Genomic DNA, 18,338 nt, shown 5'->3' on the forward strand with positions numbered 1-18,338 from the left:
GGGGGGTAAAGTCAGTGTGCTCTGCATGTGTCCGCTCTTGCTCTGCAGGGGGAAGGGGGGCAGAAAATGGGCTTTAACAGAGCGGTGTGCAGCGACCAGGGTGTCTCTGCCGGAGTGGGGTGGGCTGCCTCCCTGCCCGGGGGACGGAGGACAAATCGGACCTTCGCCAGGTTGCCTGCTCTCGTGGAAAGAAATTCCGATTTCTCTGTGGCCGTGGAGGGAGGCTGAGCAGAGCCGAGTGCCCCTTCTCAGGCACCATGCGTGGAGGGGGGCTGGGGCTTACTTGGGCGTTGTTACGCGGCGATTAAAGCATCCGTGCATCAGGCAGGAAGGTTGCTGTAAGTGATGGCCTGAAATCCAATGGCTGGAAGAGGGATGCGGGAGGGAGGGGGTGGCAGTGTTCTGCCCCACCGATGCTGTGTGTGCCGCAGCCCCTCTCGTGTCAGCCCCCTCAGTGCCCGAGGTCGGTACGTGGGGCAGAGCTGCCATCCTTGGGAGCCTTCCTCCTTCTCCTCCTCCTCCTCCTGCTGCGGGGACGTGCTGGGAGGTGAGGTCAGGAGGGTGCTGTAACACGCGTGATCTTCGCTCCCGCACCTGATGTGGATTCTGTTGCCCTCTGCTCCCATGTCGCTCCTTCCTGTCCCCACAGGGCTGTAATGTCATGGAAGACCAGGACCTTCGGGACATCGGGATCGGTGACCCACAGCACCGTCGGAAGCTCCTCCAGGCTGCTCGCTCCCTCCCGAAGGTCAGCGCCGACACAGGGACGGGGCATTGCCCAGCACGGCTGTGAAAGCAGAGGAAACAAAAGCCAGTCCCTGTGACTCCAGCCACGTCCCTGTGACCCACGGAGGGATCGCAGGGGCTGTGAGAAGGGGTTTGGAAATAGCAGGGAGGAGGAGGAGTATATTGGTCCGCCAAGCTGTGTGGATAGGATGACTCTGTGCTGGGCAGGGGGTGGCTGTCCCTCCTGCCGGTCTTGATCCCAAGTGCATTCCCTGTTTATACAGTGACTATTTTACTTTAAAGCTGCTAGTGGAGATGATGATGGCCTTTAAACTGCTTTTAATTGACGCTGTATGCCTTGGGATCCCAGCCTCCTGAGGTCTTTAACCCCTTTCTTGTGCTTTTACAGTTGAAACCCCTGGGCTGTGATGGGAACAGCCAGCCTTCGGTTCCCGCATGGCTCGACTCTTTGGGGCTGCAGGATTACATTCAGTCCTTCCTCTCGAGTGGCTACAGCTCTATCGACACTGTGAAAAACCTCTGGGAGCTTGAAATAGTAAACGTGAGTATTGCCTTTCTCTTGCCACGGCACCGAGGTCCTGCCCACGTTCCCGCCGGGGCCGTGACTCGCAGGGAGTCGTGTTAAATGGGAACAGCGCTTCTCGAAGAGGGGAAGCTTTGCCGAGGGCAGGAAAGCCTACAGTGACCGTGGTCTCTCCCTGCAGGTGTTGAAAGTGAATCTGCTCGGCCAAATCATTGCCGCCCTGGCAGACAGACCGTACGAGGAGCCACCGGCGAAGCCGCCGCGGTTCTCGCAGCTGAGAGTGAGTCCCTCTTTGTGTTCCCTGCCTGGCTGATACGTCTGTGCGGAGCGTGCTCGGCAGTGGCCGGGGTGCTTTCTTCTGCCCTGGCTCTCCTTCGCTTTCCTTCCTTTCTTTCAAAGAACTAAACCTGGGTCTGTCAGGAATAATTGTCCCCTTTCTGATTAGCAGCTGACACCTCTGGGGGACTAGAGGATGTTTACTGAGAGCTCAGGTCCTGGATGGGGATCCAGGCTCAGAGAGGGAGGCACGTTCAGCCTTACTCCGTTGCTTTCATGCACAGGAAATTCTGCCTGGCAAAATCAATAAAAAAAGGGGGAAAAAAACCCCTACAACGTCAATATTTAAGTTAAAACTCCTTTGAAGGTAAGTATTGAGAGTAATAAGCACAGAGAGTGATCTTGGAAAATTGCATTCCTTTTTAAAAAAAGGGTAAAACCTAAATGGCTTGTTTCTTATTAAACCGATTTGACCTGGAGCTTGGGTTACTCCTGGTCCTCAGATACTTGGTGGTTTGGGAAGAAAGTTCTTGAAGCGTTGAGGCAACGGCACATCTGGCTGTGCGGAGGAGGGAGTGTTTTGTGTTAAACGGTTCCCATGGACGCACCTTGGCTGCTGCTGGAGATGATGCAGAGCCCAGTACTCCCACTCCGAGCATGGTCAAGCAGAACTTGGGAAGCGTAACAGCCAGGCTGGCTCTGACTTGGCCGGAGCAACCGGAGCGCTTGGGCAGAGTAAAAACAAATGACAAATATGACGTTGCGCTGTACAAATTCTGCTGTGGCTGGGCCCCACAACAGCAAACGTCGCCGTTTGTTTGGACAGACGCGCTCTAGCTGAAGTGGTGGACGAGTTTACCAACTCTTAGCTTTCTTCTTTGCGGGTCAAACTCCATCTTCCCTGTGCAAAAGAGCTGAAGTGTGCGAACACGTCAGCGCTGGGAGATGTCTTAACGTGGCCAGTTGTATCCATTCAGCTTTTCACCTTATCAACTCCAGCGACCCAAGCAGCAAACACTCGCACAGGCATGACCCCGCTATTGAAATCAGCGGGGGAGGGTAACATGCAGCCCTTGCAGGTCAAATTCTGGATGCCTGCCCCATGGGAAACGTCAGGCAGCTCCTTCGGATCAGCTGTCTCCATGCAAGGTGGGTGCCTGCACTGAACGGGTAGCAGGGCGCTGCTCCCACCTCTGTGCCCTGCACCGAAGGGGAATACCGAGCTGACTTTCTTCCCCTTGTTTCCTGGCCAGATGTAAGGCAGCCTTCCCGCAGGCAGGAGTGCGAGATGGGATGCAGCTGGGACCTATGTTATGATTGCGCTGGCCGGGAGTCTGAGATCTGTCTCCCTGGGCCGGCTGGGCTTCTCTAGAGCTCTTGCTCTCGCTGCCAAATAGCACTCGACGTGATTTGTGGATGTTGATTTTTTGCTGCAGGAGCGGCAGCCTTTGGATGTCAGGTCCTCCGTTATCGGGGTTGGCTGGGAGGGGAGCCGTCGCGTTTGCCGTTCTTCCTGAAAACTGACATTTGGGAGCTGAGTTTGGCAAAACCCGTTGAGCTTGCAGCTAACCTGTGAGCTCGGGAGCAGGGCGGCGTGCCACGGGGGGCGAGCGTGTCGTGCTGCTTCCTCCCAGTGTTTGCAAATCAGCTTCCTGGAGCAGGAATTGGGAGTGATTGGAGTTTCCCCATCCCAAACGTCTGGTCCTTGCCCTGCTGCAGAGCTCTTCCCTCTCGCCTTGGATTCCCAAGGCTTTTCAACCAAAACAGTCTTAGCTGAAGCGAGTTGGGCTGCTGTGCCCTGCTTGCTCACACTGGATTTTTTTAGGAACTGGGGTTCAGATGTAAAAAAAAAAAGAGAGGGTTCACGCTGGTTCTGCACCAGGAACGTGTGCTTGGGAGCCGGGAGGCTGCCACGTACAAACCCTGCAGCTTCGCCCCGCTGCTCAACCGCCCCCTTTTCAGCCAACAAAAGCCCGGACAGGCAGCAGCCAGCTGAGGATCTGCAGTTCTCTGAAACGCCCACTTGAGACCGATGAGACTGAAGGCAGGGGGAGAGGAGTCCTTTGGTGCAGCATCAACTGATTGATATGCTGGACGGGGAGGCGGTGTAAGAGAATGGGCCATTTGCAGCATTTCCTGGTGCTACAGCTGGTGCGATCCAGCGCCTGGCTCCGGCGTGGGGAGCGGAAGGACGTCAATGGCAAATTAAGCAAGTCCGTTGAATAGGGCTAATGCGTGTTGCAGCTGTGAGCTTCCCGCATTGTCTGCCGGGCCGCTTGGCACGTACAGGCAGCGAATCTTGCCTGCAGTAAGAGCCAGGCTGTCAGGCATCTGGGCTGGTCTCTTGCTGGGCTCCCAGGGCTTTTCTCCTGGGGTGGCTGATAGTCAGTGGCTTGGAGTGCTTTGCTTAGTGCTCTAGCAGAGCCTGTTCTCTATAAACACCCTGCCCACAGCTCAGCGTGTCTCCTTCCCTCCTGGGATGAGCTCACGGGAGGCGGAGGCGTGCTCGCCAGAAAGGGCTGCATACCTGCCTGAAACCGTCCTGGAGCAAACCAGGGGTATCGTGCGGAAAATAAATGGTGTGATGGATGACACTGAGGCAGGAGGCCGCAGAGCAGGAGCTGACCCCGTTAACTCTGTTTGTTGCACCCTTTGTGTCGGGCACTGCAAAGGGGAGCGAGGGGTGGGCACGGCTGTGGCACAGGCTGACCGGGATGGTTATTGGTGCCTGCCTCTTTCAGTGCCAGGACTTGATGTCCCAGACGTCATCGCCCCTGAGCCAGAACGACTCCTGCACCGGCAGATCTGCCGATCTCCTGCTGCCCTCCGGGGACACCGGGAAGAGGCAACACGACCGTGGCACCGAGGTTGCTCCTTACTCCAGAGCTGAGCGCTACAAAGCACAGGTCAGTGGGTGCTTTTCTGTGTCCTAGGGGCCCCTCTGTTCGGTTCAGTGCAGATTCCCCCTTCTCTGGAGCTAGCGAGGAGTTAGGACGATGCACGGAGAGCCAGAGAGCCGGTCAGGCACAGCTTCCCTCAAGCGTTAGAGCCAGCAGCTCGTTTGTGCCTCAGCCTCAGCTTGAAAATGGGTGACTCACACTTCCATCAGCGCTGGCACCTTCACCCGCAGCGTGCTGCCTCCTCCCAGCCCCTGTGGGATTTGGCCATTGCGAACCTGAGTTGCGTCAACCCGGAGAGCCCTCCTGGGATGTGTGTTCCAACCCGGGTTGGACCTGTTGTGGCTTCACATCCATGTTTCTTCCCTTCCAGGAGGATCGCCGGGAGTCAAAGCTGACCCTGCGCCCCCCCAGCCTGGCTGCCCCGTACGCCCCAGTCCAAAACTGGCAGCACCAGCCGGAGAAGCTCATCTTCGAGTCCTGCGGGTACGAGGCCAACGTAAGTGGCTTCTGGCTTGTGGAGGTTGCGAGGATGAGGAGGCTCTGGGGTCAGGCTGTTGCGTGTGGAGTTGTCACGCTTCCTCCCCCTCCCTGGGTGGCCTGTCCCTCCCCAGCCACAGCTGCTGGCCGCTCACGGGGCCGTGGCATTGCCTTGGGGTTGGCAGGGTGTCCTGCCTGAAGCCTTTAGGATGTCTGGGAGCATGTTAACGTCTCCTCCTCTTCCAAACAGTACTTGGGCTCCATGTTGATCAAAGACCTCCGAGGGACGGAGTCTACGCAGGACGCCTGTGCCAAGATGAGGGTACGGGGGCCACGGGGACAGGGGGGGGATTCACTCACACCCAGTGGTGGATGATGTGGAGAAGGGGAATGGGGGGATCTTGGTGAAGCTATGGTTCCCCAAACCCTGCAGGCTGCCCCCTGTGCAGAGCAGGGACCCAGACCACCTAACAGGCTGTGCCGCTGTCGCTGGTGAGCTGCCCCTCCCCAGCACTTTTCCCCATAGTGGGAAGGTCTGTGCAGTGGGAGAATGGGTGTTTTCACTGGAGAAGGGGGTGCTGGGTTCGCTTCAGATCCCCGTTCCTCTGCTTCCACCAAGAGCAGGCTTTCCTCGTCCTGGTCCGAGACCCCCAAGGCCTGCCTTTGTGGGGCAGTGGGCTGGGGAGGGGGTGAGGAAGGGAGCATTTATTCACAACTGGTCACTTGAATGTTCTTGTTTCTGAAGAAATCCACAGAGCATATGAAGAAGATCCCGACCATAATACTGTCCATCACGTACAAGGGGGTGAAGTTCATCGATGCCTCTAACAAGGTGAGCTTCAAATGCCTCAAAGCTGGTGTCTGGAGGGACAGGACCTGCAGTCCCACCTGCCTGGGGGCCTGCAGGTCATATCTAGTGGCTCCAGAAGCCACGGCTGATCCTGAGGAGCCCAGCTTCTCAGGACTACAGGGGAGCACCAAGGTGGTGATGGTTATCTGAATGCCGAAGGCTTGGCAAACTGGCTATTTGTGGACCGTGTTGCTGTTTATTCCTCCCATGGGAGGGAGCTAGGACTGGTCTGGCGGGGAGCCCCCCCCTCCCTGCCAGTACCTGTTTTGCTCCCTGTCCCCAGTACACGCGTGCCATGGCCACCGTTTGCCGGGTGTATTTGCCATCCCCGGAAGGGTGACGGGTGCTTGTGCTTGACCCCGGCAGAATGTCATTGCTGAGCACGAGATCCGGAACATCTCCTGCGCTGCTCAGGACCCTGAGGATCTCTGCACCTTCGCCTACATCACCAAGGACCTGCAGACCAGCCACCACTACTGCCACGTCTTCAGCACCGTGGATGTGGTGAGTGGGTTATCGCATCTCGTCTCCCAGCACGCTGCAGTCCTTTGCAGTCCACTTATTTCATCACTCAGCTTTATTTGGGAAGTCATAGAACAGGATCTGGTCCCTTCTAGGGCTCTTTTACCTGTTTCTACCCTAAAATATTCCTTTCAGAGTCCTGGCTCAAAATGCTCTGGAGCTCTGTTGACAAAGAGAACATTTGTCTGGCTTCATTACTGCAGTCTCCAGTGTTGAATAAAGCAGGGCAGGAGTTTTTCCCTCCTGAGGAATATGCCGTGAACAAAACCCTAATACGCTCTCAATTATGTTGAGCGTAATAGGCTGATTTAACAGCTTTTTAATTCACCGGGAGTGTGGAAGCATAACTTGCTTTTATTCTTGGGCAGAATCGGCTGTACAAGACGTTTGGGCTTTTTCTTTTTACAATGCAAAACGCTGGTAAACTGCGATGCTTACGGGGCTGTAGCAGGCTCGCAGGTGGTCTCACCAGCCGGGGCTGCGCGAGCACGGAGGCGGCTTCGTGCCAGCTCCTCTGCGGGGCAGGAGCTCAGCACTGCCCCATGTGTGCAGAGCGGCTTTGCCAGGGATACGGCAGGATGCGACCTGCTAATGGAAAGGCAATGTGCTCTGCCGAGGTCTGCATCTCCAGAGCAAGCCGCTGAGCGCATGGACTCTGCACGGGGCAAGGTAGCTCGTAGGCACCTAACGGCTTTGTGTTTTCTGTGGTCTCTCCAAAGAACCTGACGTACGAGATCATCCTCACGTTGGGGCAGGCGTTCGAGGTCGCCTACCAGCTGGCCCTCCAAGCCCAGAGGGCGAAGCCTCTAGGTGCTGCAGCAGGAGAAATGATCGAAACAAAATCTTCCAAACCGGTGCCTAAACCGCGAGCCGGCATGAGGAAATCTGCAGTACGTATGTGCGGGCCGGCAGGCTGCCCGGTGCAATCTGGGTGGTGTGAGCTGGGATTTCTCTTGAGCACCACATGCTTAAACCTCCCCCTTCGTGGTGGGGGGAGCCCAGATGCGGACACGGTGCCTGTAGCTTCAAGCACGGCTGATATTGCAGTGTCCGTGGCTCTGCTGGCAGTCCTGCTGCAGTGTTAGGTCTTCCCCTGGTAGGATGAGGGCAAGCAGAGGTGGAAATAGCCCGGGTGGGATGGGGCTTAAGTGCCCTGCTGGGTCTAGCACAGCTTCCATGTGCAAACCTTGCAGAGCCGCAGTAAGACCAGTAGGTAACCTGCAGTCCGCAGTACGGGAGTGCCCCTGTAGCCAAAACCAGCTAAGACTGGAGCTGCTGAGGAGCAGAGACTGCTGCACAAGCCCTTTCCTTCCTTTAATGTCTCCTTTTGTCTGTGTTCTGCTTGCTCCCCCCGCTCAGGTGCCGCTCCCTCCCGACACTCGCTGTTGTTACTGTCACACCTGTACAACACACCGCCCCTCCTACCTGCCGCTGCAGTCTGTTAGTCCCGGAGCTAAGGTCTTTACCCTTCTTCCTGCCATCTTCCATTACGAACCGACCCGGGCTGCCCCAGCCGCCACTGGCCCGCCTGCCTCCCCGCTTCCCGCGTCTCCTGCTGTGGTGTCCTGCCGCCGCTGTCTTCCCTCCCTGCTCGTTCCAGGGCCGTGCCATGGGCTCAGATGAACCCCGGGGACAAACCGCTCGTATCCGTCCCCGCTGATGTAGAGTGGCAGCGCTTAAGTAACGGCGTTGCTCTTTCTGGTGGTGTTAATCTTCCTGTAGGATCCTGATTTAGGAGGACAAGATGAAAGAGCCTTGCTTGGTCAGGAGAGTAAATCATGTGGGAGCTCACCTGCCAGGAGCCGTCTCCCTCTCTCTCCCTTTGCCTCCTTTTTTTTATAGTGCCACCTTTATAGCCCTGAATTTTTCGTGCTTGTTTGTGAGATGAAGCGAAGCTGTCACTAATGGTAATAGGGGCTTGCAGGCCTAACTCAGGAAGTCATCTCAGGATGCTGGGTTGAGACTGATGTGGCTAGACATGTTTTAGCTGCAAAGGACTCGAATGCCTCCCCAGCGAGAGCTGCTTCCCCGCACGCGTGCACATTTTTGGGATGGGCATTAGGCAGAGCAGCAGCCTCTCCGTGCTTTGAATCCCCACTCGTTCTGTCCCAGGAGCACGGGTGGTGACCTAACATGCCCTTTCTTTCCTTATTTTCTAGCTGGAGCCCCCCGAAGCGGACCAAGACTCCCAGTCTCATGCCAGTGTCTCCTGGGTCGTGGACCCCAAACAGGACTCCAAGCGGACCCTCAGCACTAAGTATGAGACCACTATCTTCTAAAGCAAACACACCCCGTGTCCACCTAGTCTAACCGTGCCTTTGCGATCTGATCTGTCTGCTGTTCTAAACTCCCTCTTCCTCCAGCTGCTCGCACTGAGCCCCGCGTAGGCACTACGTCAAAGGCAGCAGCACTTAGGAGACTGTAGACTTAAACGGCTTTTGTACCTGATCACTACTGAACACTGTGAATTCTCCTTACTCGGAAACAAGGGTAACACGCTGTTAGATATCTGTGAGGTGGGAGGTGCAGAGGGATGCAGGCTGGGGGAATCGGAGGTGTGGATCCAGGAAGCCGCCTGCTGTTTTCACGTCTTTCCCCTCGCTCTGGCACTGTGAATCCCTGGGGCAACGTGACACTCCCCAGGCCTTTTTTTTCTATTTCACCTTCTTATCCTTGGACTGATGGAGACCTCTTGTCTCCGCGGTGCACGCACTCCCTCCTCCTAGATCCTCTTCTTCCCGACTGAGCCACGGCTGCGTACTGTTCCAGTGAACTCACCCCTCTTCTTACCTGCCACTCGAATTGACGCTAACCACTGTGATGCTGTCTGCAAATAACACACGTTCACTGGGTTTCCTCGCGGGGACCCTCGCCCACAATCTCTCCCCTCGAAGCCTGGAGCAGAAAACCTGCTCTGATGGGAGCGCTGGTTTGGGCCGGCTGCGATCGATCCCACTGTGAGCTTTGTCCCCTCTCAGGGGGTGAGATGAGGTGCCGTTTTGCTTGCATGCATTTCAGTCCCTTGTGGGATTTTTTTCCCCCCCGTAGTCTTTCTGTTTACACTCACCAAACTTCTCGTGAGCTGTGGGCGCAGTTCTCACTTGGCAGGTTGTAAAGAGGCGAAGCTTTTAAAGGCAGGTGTCGTTAGCCCCGTGTTGGGAAGGAAAGGTGTTTGAGAGGGGCTGGGTACCTGTAGAGGTCTGATAAAGCAGACGGAGCTCTGCTGTGTTCAGAAAAAGTGTGCTTCTTTTGCCAAAGGGAGAGATGTGATTGAAATCAGTCTGCTGCCGATCCCAAAGTTTCCAGTCTACAAACCATTGCACGATGAGGGCTATAGGGATCTTGAAACATCTGTCACCTTCCGTCCTTGAGAGCGAGGATTTCACTTAGAGATGACCCTGCGTCAGTGGCACCTCTGCCTTTTCTGGCTGTTTCTCAAGTGCACATGTTTTTCCTCTGGGAAAACGTCCCCATTTCTGTGTATCTCAGCAGAAGCAGCTTTTAATTCCAGAATATATGACTGGGAATCATTTGCATGAGACCGCAGGGCACTTGGCACAGGTCGGAGCAGAGCTGGGACAGGTCTGGGAGTGCCACGCAGCGGTTCACGACCCTGTGAAAGCCCCAGCGAGCCGTCCGTGGTCCTAACCCTGGTTCCTTCGCATGCGTTTGCAAAGCTCGCTGAGATGAAACTGAGGAGGAGGAGGAGGAGGAGGATCTGATGAATTGCAGCGCTGGGAGGCAGGACTCCTGCCCCGGTGCTGCTTCTCCCTGACTTGCTGTGCGTCCAAGCAACTTCGCCTCTCTTTACCTCAGTTTCCCCGTGTACGGGATGGGGACGTACTTGCCTACCTCTCGGGAGGTGTAAGGCTCGCTCCATTTGCAGAGCAGTTTTAAGACCCTTTAGTTGAAAGGCGCTGCGACTTTCACACCGTGGCAGCAAACCCCCGGCACTCAGCCTCGCTCTCCTGGCAGATGAAGGGAAGAGGGAAGAGGGGCTGCAGCCGTGCGGTAGTTGGGCTGCACAGAGCTCGCTGCTGTGCATCTTGAGGTGAGTGTCTGAACTCACCGTGGGTTTCACATCTTGGCAAAATCCCCTCGCAGCCCAGTTTTGGAGAGCCGGTAGTGAGAGCGGGTCTGTGTTAGAGTCGTGGAGAGGTGGACGACAGCTACCCGCGCACCTCTGCATGAGATGTCTGGGTGGGCATCTTAGACATAAATGGGGAAGAGGATGCACTCAGATCTCCAGCAAAGCTCCATTTGCAAAATAGCTCTTAGAATTTACCCCAAATCTCCCTTGCGATCACCAGTTGGCATCAGTGGGGAGCGGTCAGAACAGCAGCCCTGGGTTATTTATACACCTGGTGTTCAGGGGCTAGAACAAGCTTGTCCGAGTTTTGCCAGGGCTTTAGAGCTGTTGCCTGACAGCTCGTGTTTCCCCAGACTTGCGGTGAAATCTGATGTTTCAAAATCTTTATTTAGCTCTTTCTCAGGAATGAGTTTGATCTCCCAAGTCATTTGTGGCTTAATGGCACCGAGCAGCAAACTGACTTCAAAATAAGGGCCAGGCTAGTAAGAACCCAAGTGAGAGGACTCAGAGGATTGTCTTAAAGCGAAAAAAATAATAAAAGGAAAGCTCAGTCTAGTACATATATTTCACATGCCGTGGAGCCCCTTAATGTCGAGCCAGCGCTCCTCTGCCTAAAGACCCCCAAAGCAGAGGTCGCGCTGCAGTTGCCCGAAGTGCTGCAGTGCCGTCCTGCCGGCCGGAGCACTGTGGATGACAGAACATTGCTGTGTCTGAGGTGCTCCGAGAGGTTGGGTTTGGGCTTGATCAACTTCTTTCCAAGCTGTAAGAGTGCCCCGAGGGTTTCTGTACCCTTCAAAGAGAAACTGAATTCATGATGGTGATGGTGGTGCAGTTTCTAAGTGTAAGCATTTGGCATGCAGTTGCCCACACGTACGCCTGGCTTTAGAGGGTCTGAGCTCTTGCATCTCCCCCTGCTTTCAGCTGGGAAGGGCAGGTTCCTCAGCACCTCCTAAAACCACATCACTAGAGCATGTGCCTTTCTAAGGGTGACCATCCAAACCCAGCTGGGGTCACAGGCAGCCCTGCCTGAACTACAAAGCTTCCGCTGTGTGTCCGTAACCCTCACGGTTGTGTCTCATCTCCTGGCCGTATGCCTCGTCTTTCCCAGCACTTGTTTTTGTATGACTCGGAAATCATTCATTCCATTATCTTCCTTTCTGTTTGCCTCTGAAAAGCTGATCTCCGGGCAGCTGTCTCCTACCACGGAAATGTAGTAACGGGGCAGAGACCTAAGAAGCAGTGGCCTGCTGACACGAAGATCATCTCCATCTGGCACTGGTGTCTGCCTCGGAGTGGGTGCATGGCTGCTCAGTGAGGGCTCCCAAAGCAGAGGGGGGAAAGGGATCCCAGCCACCAGCTGAGAGAAGCAGCTCTCTCCATTTCTAGCAAAGGAAAGTTGAGACTTCCGAGGCCGAGAGCGATGTCACCTTTTCTAGTTTGAGACAAACGTCTTTCGACCCGTTTCTTCTTTAACGTGCGAAATGATACAGAGCAAATCCAGTTCACGGTTTAAATGTAGCACTGCAGTTTTTTTTTTGGGGGGGGGGCAAATCTCTTTATTTACTGAGAATCTACGCAGTCTGGCGAGGGTTACAGTAGAAAGTCTTAGCAGTGGGAGTGGTGTGCGCTTCTCTAACGGTACTTAAATTGGCTTCAATTCTGGGTGAACAGTAGAGAACACCAAATTCTTGGAAATAACTTCCTCCAGTGTGAGAAGCCTTGCAGGGTAAGTCTGCATCCTTTGTTTTCAAAGCTACTCTACGCTTTTATAGCAAGTGGAAATAACTTAAGGAAAAGAGTCTGCAAAGGATCTGTCACCCCGGAGTGGTTGTGGCCAAGTATTACCGATGGTACAAAGCTTGCTTCCCCTACAGAGAACTGTTGTATTGCAATACTTGACATTTCTATGGCAAGGACGCAATTTCTTCCCATTTACGCACTGAATACCTGGAGACAGCTCCCTGCTCCAGCCTCTTGTGCACCGGTCTTGTCTTTAAATGCAGTTATGGCCTGAAGGGTTGGGGGTTTTTTTTTAAGTATATTCAATTGTGATTTAGCACTTTTTTGATACTAGCTCATTATTTAATTAGTGCAACAGTTTCAGAAGAGGAACAAAAAGGAGTTAAATTTTGGGCATTACACTGAAACAGTCCCTACCCGAGGACAAATCGTATCAACCTGAGGATGGCTTGGCCCCGTCTGAGTCCGGTATCCCCAAACACCACCATCTCAAAGGTGCTGCATGCTTACTTTTCTTTCGAATTACCGGAGTATTTAACAGTAGTTTTGGCTGTGACTGATGTCCTTTCACAGTACCGTTCCCCTCGAGGGAGAGGTGTTAAAATGGTTGCGATTTTAATTCTTCAGACGCAAAAATGTAGCGCAGCACGTTTGCTATAATCTCGACAGGCATCGTCATGGTTGGGGCTGTGGTACCCTGCTGCTTGACTAGAATGATATGCCCAAATAATGTCTGTTTAACTCCAGTTGCTGCTGTATGTCAGGATTTCATTTAGTCTCTCTCGCCAGTAAGGCTGGGAGAGAAGTGAACCGTAATCCCAAGGGCATAGACCTGTAAATGATTAGGAGGGGGAAGTGGAAGTTGTTTGGGTTTTTTTTTTTTAAGTTGATGAATTTAGGAAACCTAACATTCCTTGTTATGCATATGTTGCAATTCATACTGGTGTAAGTGTAAATATTTGGTGTGTTGGCAACAAGTCTTTTTGGAGAGATTGCAAATTGAACCTCTGCTTGGGAGGAGGGACACCTTTTTTTTTTTTTTTTTTTGATGCATGAGCTTTTTGAAGGTTGGCTTGGAGGTGAAGTGGTGATGAAGACTCCAATTTTCAGGGGACTGGGCTTGGTGACCCTGGTGGTCCTTTCCAGTCCTGCGTGTAATCCTATGGTTGTCTTTAGTGATCCAACAGTTCTTTAGCCAGATGCTCTCTTTCTCACTTCATAGACAAAAGCAATTGTTTTGACAGCGCAATCTCCCCTTTTATGTCGATGGGTTTTCTCAAGGTACTTGCATGCTGGAGACTGATCCTGGACCATGCCAATCGCTGACTCCCAGTAATCTGTTAACCCATCCATTGCACAGTATTCTGGCTCTTCCTCCCTACGGGGTTGCGTGGTATCTGGAGGAAAGTGCCCTAAATTTCTGGTGCTGAACGGGACTTTGAATCAAAAAGCATCTGCTGTATTACCTGCCTGGGAGAAGGTGCTGCTGCCCTGGGCCTTGTTCCCCTTTTCAAGGACAGTTTGTATTTTACAGACGTTGATTTGTGTGTGGCATCAGTCCAGGCTGAGAACTCAAGATAGGTAAAATAAGATGCAGAGTTGTTGTCTTTTTTTATACAGGAGGGGACAATTTTTTTTTTTCCCCCCAAATTGAAGCTGCTTTATCCTTTTTAATTTTGTATTAAAAAAAAAAGCTAATCTTAGCTGTTCAGCTGTCTTTGAACTTGCTTTGGGATTGTTCTTTTTAGAAGAAATTATGCAACTTTTGCGGGGCACGTGCCCGTCCCCCTCCCAGGGAGAAGATACGGCACCTTCCAGGCTGTACCTCTAGTGAAAAGTTTGTACCTTCGCGAGGCTGCTGAGACACAGATCAGATGCCAAATAGTCCCTCCGAACACGTCCAGTTCTGTGTGCAGCTGAAGTGGCGTCAGTCGCTTTAATGCTCCTTCCGCCCCACTTCAGAAGTTTCCAGCAGCAGAATTTCCCCTGGCTTTCTTCTGCTCGCATCATTTCCATGCAATCCGATCTTTGTTTTAGAGCAAGCGCGGTGTCTGCAACGCTGTCTTGTTGCAAAAGGTCTCCCTTTTAGGTCTCATATTGGCATTACTTACTGCATTTTTTTTTTTCCAAAAAGAAGTAACTGTGCTGCTCTTGCAAAGTCCATCTAGCTCAAACATTTTTCTTAGCCATGGAAGAATAACCTTGAGATTCCCTAACAGGGCAGAGAACAGTCGAGTTCAGTTTGCAATGTAGACATTTTTGCTAATTGTGATGTATGGCAGTGGGACTGATTTGTAATACAAATGTTATTTAATCTGTCTGTATTTTGATACTTGAATTTCCTTTTATTTCCTGTATATACAATTGTTAATCTGTTCAAATTTGTCTGAATTTTAAACATCTTGTGGTACCAAACATAACCAATCTGTGCAACAACATAGACTGACCTCACTACAACAAGGCGAGATTGTAAATATTCCTGGGCTTCCAGCAGTCGTTTTGTTGGTTTCATAATTGTACAACTTAGAACAAACTGAATTAATAAAACTTAGACACACATTCGCCCCGTTGTCACTGTGACCTCAGTGTTATACCGGAGTCTCCTGCTCGTCTGCGTTAGAGCAATGCTGTTCTCATCCTCATCTAACAGACCTGACCTGTGAAGGTAAGAGAAAAGGGGTGAGGGCAGGCAGCTACGCGGTGTTTAATGAGCTCGGTCTAGCGCTGTGCCTGCACTTCTCTGCTCTGTAAATCCGGGGAACAGGAAAACGTCGAAGCGTCGCGCAGAGACGATGTGCTGCGGTTGTGGAAGCAGAGCGCAGGACGCCGGTAAGCTGGGAGCAGTCCCGCTCTAGTTCTTCGGCAGCAGAGCCGGGGGCTTGTGCTGTCCCGAGGCATGCGGCGTGCAGGATGGGGAGTGCTGGCTGCCGAGTATTCACTTTGGTTGCAGCCGCTCTTTTTGCGGTTAGTCGTAATGATGACCCCAAATACTGAATGTTATTATTTTGAGACAAACTAATTGATGCATAAAAATGCATCCACATGTTCTGTTAAAGATAGACCTGCCTGTAGCACAGCGGTCTCCAAGCGCTTTGTGTACATTCTCCACACGATGGTGAGAAAAGCTCATTCTTACCCCCACTAATGTTCCACTGGGGACTGTCAGGACCCTAATTTACTCATGACGAACACTAAAATCACTTTTCTGCAGCACGGCAGCAAGTGGTTCATGCAACAACTGTAACAGTTTGGGCAGCCATTGTGTATAGTATTTACCCAGCAAAGATTGTTGGCTTGCCAAGAAGTAGGACATTTTCATTATGTAAAATCGGAGCAAGAAATCCAGACATTTAAATACAGGTCAAAGTTCAGATTTTCATGTCAAATAAAAGCTGGCTGATGTAAAATACTAAATACACCAGGGATTGCTAAATTTATACCATCTGTTCCATTTCTAATAATTCAGTAAGTCAAGTTTTCAAGCTAACATTGAGATATATCGAGCAGTTTTAACGATTCTAAATACCACGTGGCTTTATCAAATGCAAACAGCATCCCTGGGCTGTGACTAATGTCTCAGCAAAGGAGGTTACAGGCCCACAGCACAGTTAACACCTTGAATTAAAAAAACCTGCGGTTTTATGAGCTCTACATCCCCTTGCCTTCCCCATCAAATAGCGGCAGGTTTTTTTGGGGAAAAAAAGCCACTACCTTTTGTAGTTGAGAGGTTTATTCAGGTACTGACATGCCAAGAGTCACTTCCCAGTAGCAATGCTGGCCCCGGTGGATTTGTCTGACTGATTTTTACAAGCTGAAGCATGATTTGAGAAACAGTTGGAGAACGTGTTCCACCCCTGCCCGGTACGTGGTGAAGATGATCAGAAAGCATCCATCCCTGCGTCCGAGCCTGGTTCTGCCTCTGGGAGAAGCACTTCCTTGAGAATTTCCAAGTAGTAAGGTCCAAACACCTGCCTGTTGTGGTGGATCACGCTTCCAAACCTGCGCCCAACTTCCAGCAGCTCTTCCTGAATGGGATCGAGGCCCTTTGGGAAATCTTTTTGAGAATTCTGTCCATCAGGGGAAACGAAAAGGCTGAGGAACGAATGAATCCGCTGCTCTGTAGGGAGCAAAAGTATGAAAACATAAAAAAAAATCGACAATCAACCTTTGCACAGAAAGCTAGTTTTGAGACAAAGGCTTCCTCACGCAGTCCAGAGCAGACCTGAGGACAGCCGCATTGTGGCAGGATGTTGTGGACAAGTAACGCTCTAGATAATTCAGGGACTCAGTGGATTAGCATATTCCTGTTCCAAATACTGAGCAGATGAAACAGCATCCAGCACAGGAACCGAGGTGAAACTGTGACACAAGGAGAGTACTCGAGTGTCGGGTGTACCTGCCTTGTTTTCACTTTGTCCTGGATAGCTGCTTCTAACGACGGCTATCGCTGGGGTACTGGGCTGAAGGACTTAAGAACGGTCAAATCCATCAAACCTAATGTTAAAGTGGAGCAGGTCAACAGTAAAGATTTTTCACCCACTCTTAAAGAGTTTTTGTACTGCATTGAAGTGTCAAGCATCTTGGAAGCACAGCTTCAGAGCCCGGGATTTATCTTGCCTGCCACAGCAGCATTTTGAAATGGAAAGCATTCAAGAAGCCTCTCTGAGGAACACAGAGCTGAGAGACAACTACTCGGCTGCTTCAGATGTTCTTGCACTTGGAGTACATAGAAAACGTTGATAGTGGCCAAAAGTGCAGGCAAGACACGGGTTTGAGTTTTAGACGCGGAGGGGGGGGGAAGGCTGTCTAGTTCTGCAGCTTCTAATGCCACACCGTCAGTGAGTCACTGCCATCACACGCTGCCCAGCCTGTAGTTCATCGAGGTTTGGTTTAGACTATTAATTCAGCCTTCTGAATTACATCAAAACAAAATAGCCTCCTCTGACATGGAAAGAATAAACCAAATAAACAGTGTGGCAGAGTCCACACGGGCTGGGAAGGATACTTAACAAGATGAAGCAGTGGGCAGGAAGAGCCTCACCTTATTTTCATAGCTGATAAAAGCTAGTCTTCCATGTGGAAATAATCTTTCCTGTAGCATACGAGCTGCTTGTGGCACCGCAATCTGATGTGGACTTAGCGTTCAGAGTACTAATAAAAGGTCAAAATAACCAGTTCTTACCCAAACCATTTGAATAACTATTTTGCTGGAGCAGCATTATAGGGCAGCTGGTTAGCTGAATACCAAGCAGTGCACACTCTAGGGATAAATACTATTTAAAGATCTTAGCACGGTGCTTCACTACAGCCAGTGATTAAGCTCTCGCTCTACATCCTGCAACACTACCTAGGAACAGACCTTGCACTTGGGCCTGTTTAGCTTTTAACAAGGACGGGAGGATTTAAGAGACTTTTTGAAGCAATTACTGTTTGGGAGCGTTTCAGGGTGGAATAGGAAAATCAAGCAGTTTCTAAACCTAGCTTCCCCGACCCTCCTCTGCTGCGCAGGCTATGTGGAGGGGCCAGACGGTGAACTCAGCTCCCATCCTTGAGCAGTAGTTCTGCTCAATGCAGGGAGCCTGCTTTGCTAGTACCGATCCTAGGCCTGTCCTGCTCGCTCCAGGGTCATTAACCTAAATCTAAGTTGTGGCCTATGAGTGCAAAGTGGCTTCAAGGTCGAGTTAGACATAAGCTCAGAGACTCACCGATGACATGCCGGACCGCGTTGCCCATGTCCGCGACGCTTTTTATCTGGCCTTTCAGGGAAGCACATTTGTCAGTGGCAAAAGCAGCGTAACCCATCTGCGAGAGAGTCCTGCTGACTTCCTGGAGCACTTGGTCGCCGATGTCTTCTAAAGCTTCTTCATACCTAAATCATACAAAGGTACGTGCACTCCGGCCACGACTCACATTGGTTGAGGAAGGGGTCTTGCAGGCACAGAGCAAGCAGGGACATCTCCCCACGTGCCAGTGGAGTGGCGTCACAGCCAGCTAGCACAGGACAACCAACATCCAGACAGAGCTCTCTAAACTAAGCTTCCCTTCCTGGCGCTTTGGCAAACGGTAAGGCTGCCCTGCAGCTGACTCATGAAATAGTGATCAGCACTACTAATTTTCCCCTCTAATCAAGAGGGGACTATTGCTCTAGAGAGTTAACTCCCAGCTGAAAATGCCGGCTGGCTTCCCCCACTTCTTGCAGTAGACCTGGCTGCT

At 52.0% G+C, this 18,338-nt stretch overlaps 2 protein-coding genes across 2 annotated transcripts in view; one reads left to right on the plus strand and one right to left on the minus strand.

The window, feature by feature from the left end:
- Positions 1 to 10,264, plus strand: part of ANKS1A (ankyrin repeat and sterile alpha motif domain containing 1A) — a 77,615-nt gene extending 67,351 nt beyond the window's left edge. Inside the window, exons 14-23 of the mRNA XM_009327414.1 lie at positions 650 to 748; positions 1,136 to 1,288; positions 1,452 to 1,550; positions 4,288 to 4,452; positions 4,817 to 4,942; positions 5,174 to 5,245; positions 5,669 to 5,755; positions 6,140 to 6,277; positions 7,015 to 7,185; positions 8,455 to 10,264. Of these exons, the coding sequence (XP_009325689.1) occupies positions 650 to 748; positions 1,136 to 1,288; positions 1,452 to 1,550; positions 4,288 to 4,452; positions 4,817 to 4,942; positions 5,174 to 5,245; positions 5,669 to 5,755; positions 6,140 to 6,277; positions 7,015 to 7,185; positions 8,455 to 8,574 (1,230 nt within the window). The 3' untranslated portion in view covers positions 8,575 to 10,264. The remainder of the gene's footprint in view (positions 1 to 649; positions 749 to 1,135; positions 1,289 to 1,451; positions 1,551 to 4,287; positions 4,453 to 4,816; positions 4,943 to 5,173; positions 5,246 to 5,668; positions 5,756 to 6,139; positions 6,278 to 7,014; positions 7,186 to 8,454) is intronic.
- A 2,155-nt stretch (positions 10,265 to 12,419) lies between these two features.
- TCP11 (t-complex 11, testis-specific) overlaps positions 12,420 to 18,338 on the minus strand; it is an 18,916-nt gene continuing 12,997 nt past the window's right edge. Inside the window, exons 8-9 of the mRNA XM_009327471.1 lie at positions 17,831 to 17,994; positions 12,420 to 16,242 (exon numbers count right to left, since the gene is read on the minus strand). Coding sequence (XP_009325746.1) covers positions 16,004 to 16,242; positions 17,831 to 17,994 — 403 coding nt within the window. The 3' untranslated portion in view covers positions 12,420 to 16,003. The remainder of the gene's footprint in view (positions 16,243 to 17,830; positions 17,995 to 18,338) is intronic.

This window comes from Pygoscelis adeliae, unplaced genomic scaffold (genome assembly GCF_000699105.1).
Source record: "Pygoscelis adeliae isolate BGI_AS28 unplaced genomic scaffold, ASM69910v1 Scaffold197, whole genome shotgun sequence".
Taxonomy (NCBI): Eukaryota; Metazoa; Chordata; class Aves; order Sphenisciformes; family Spheniscidae; genus Pygoscelis; species Pygoscelis adeliae.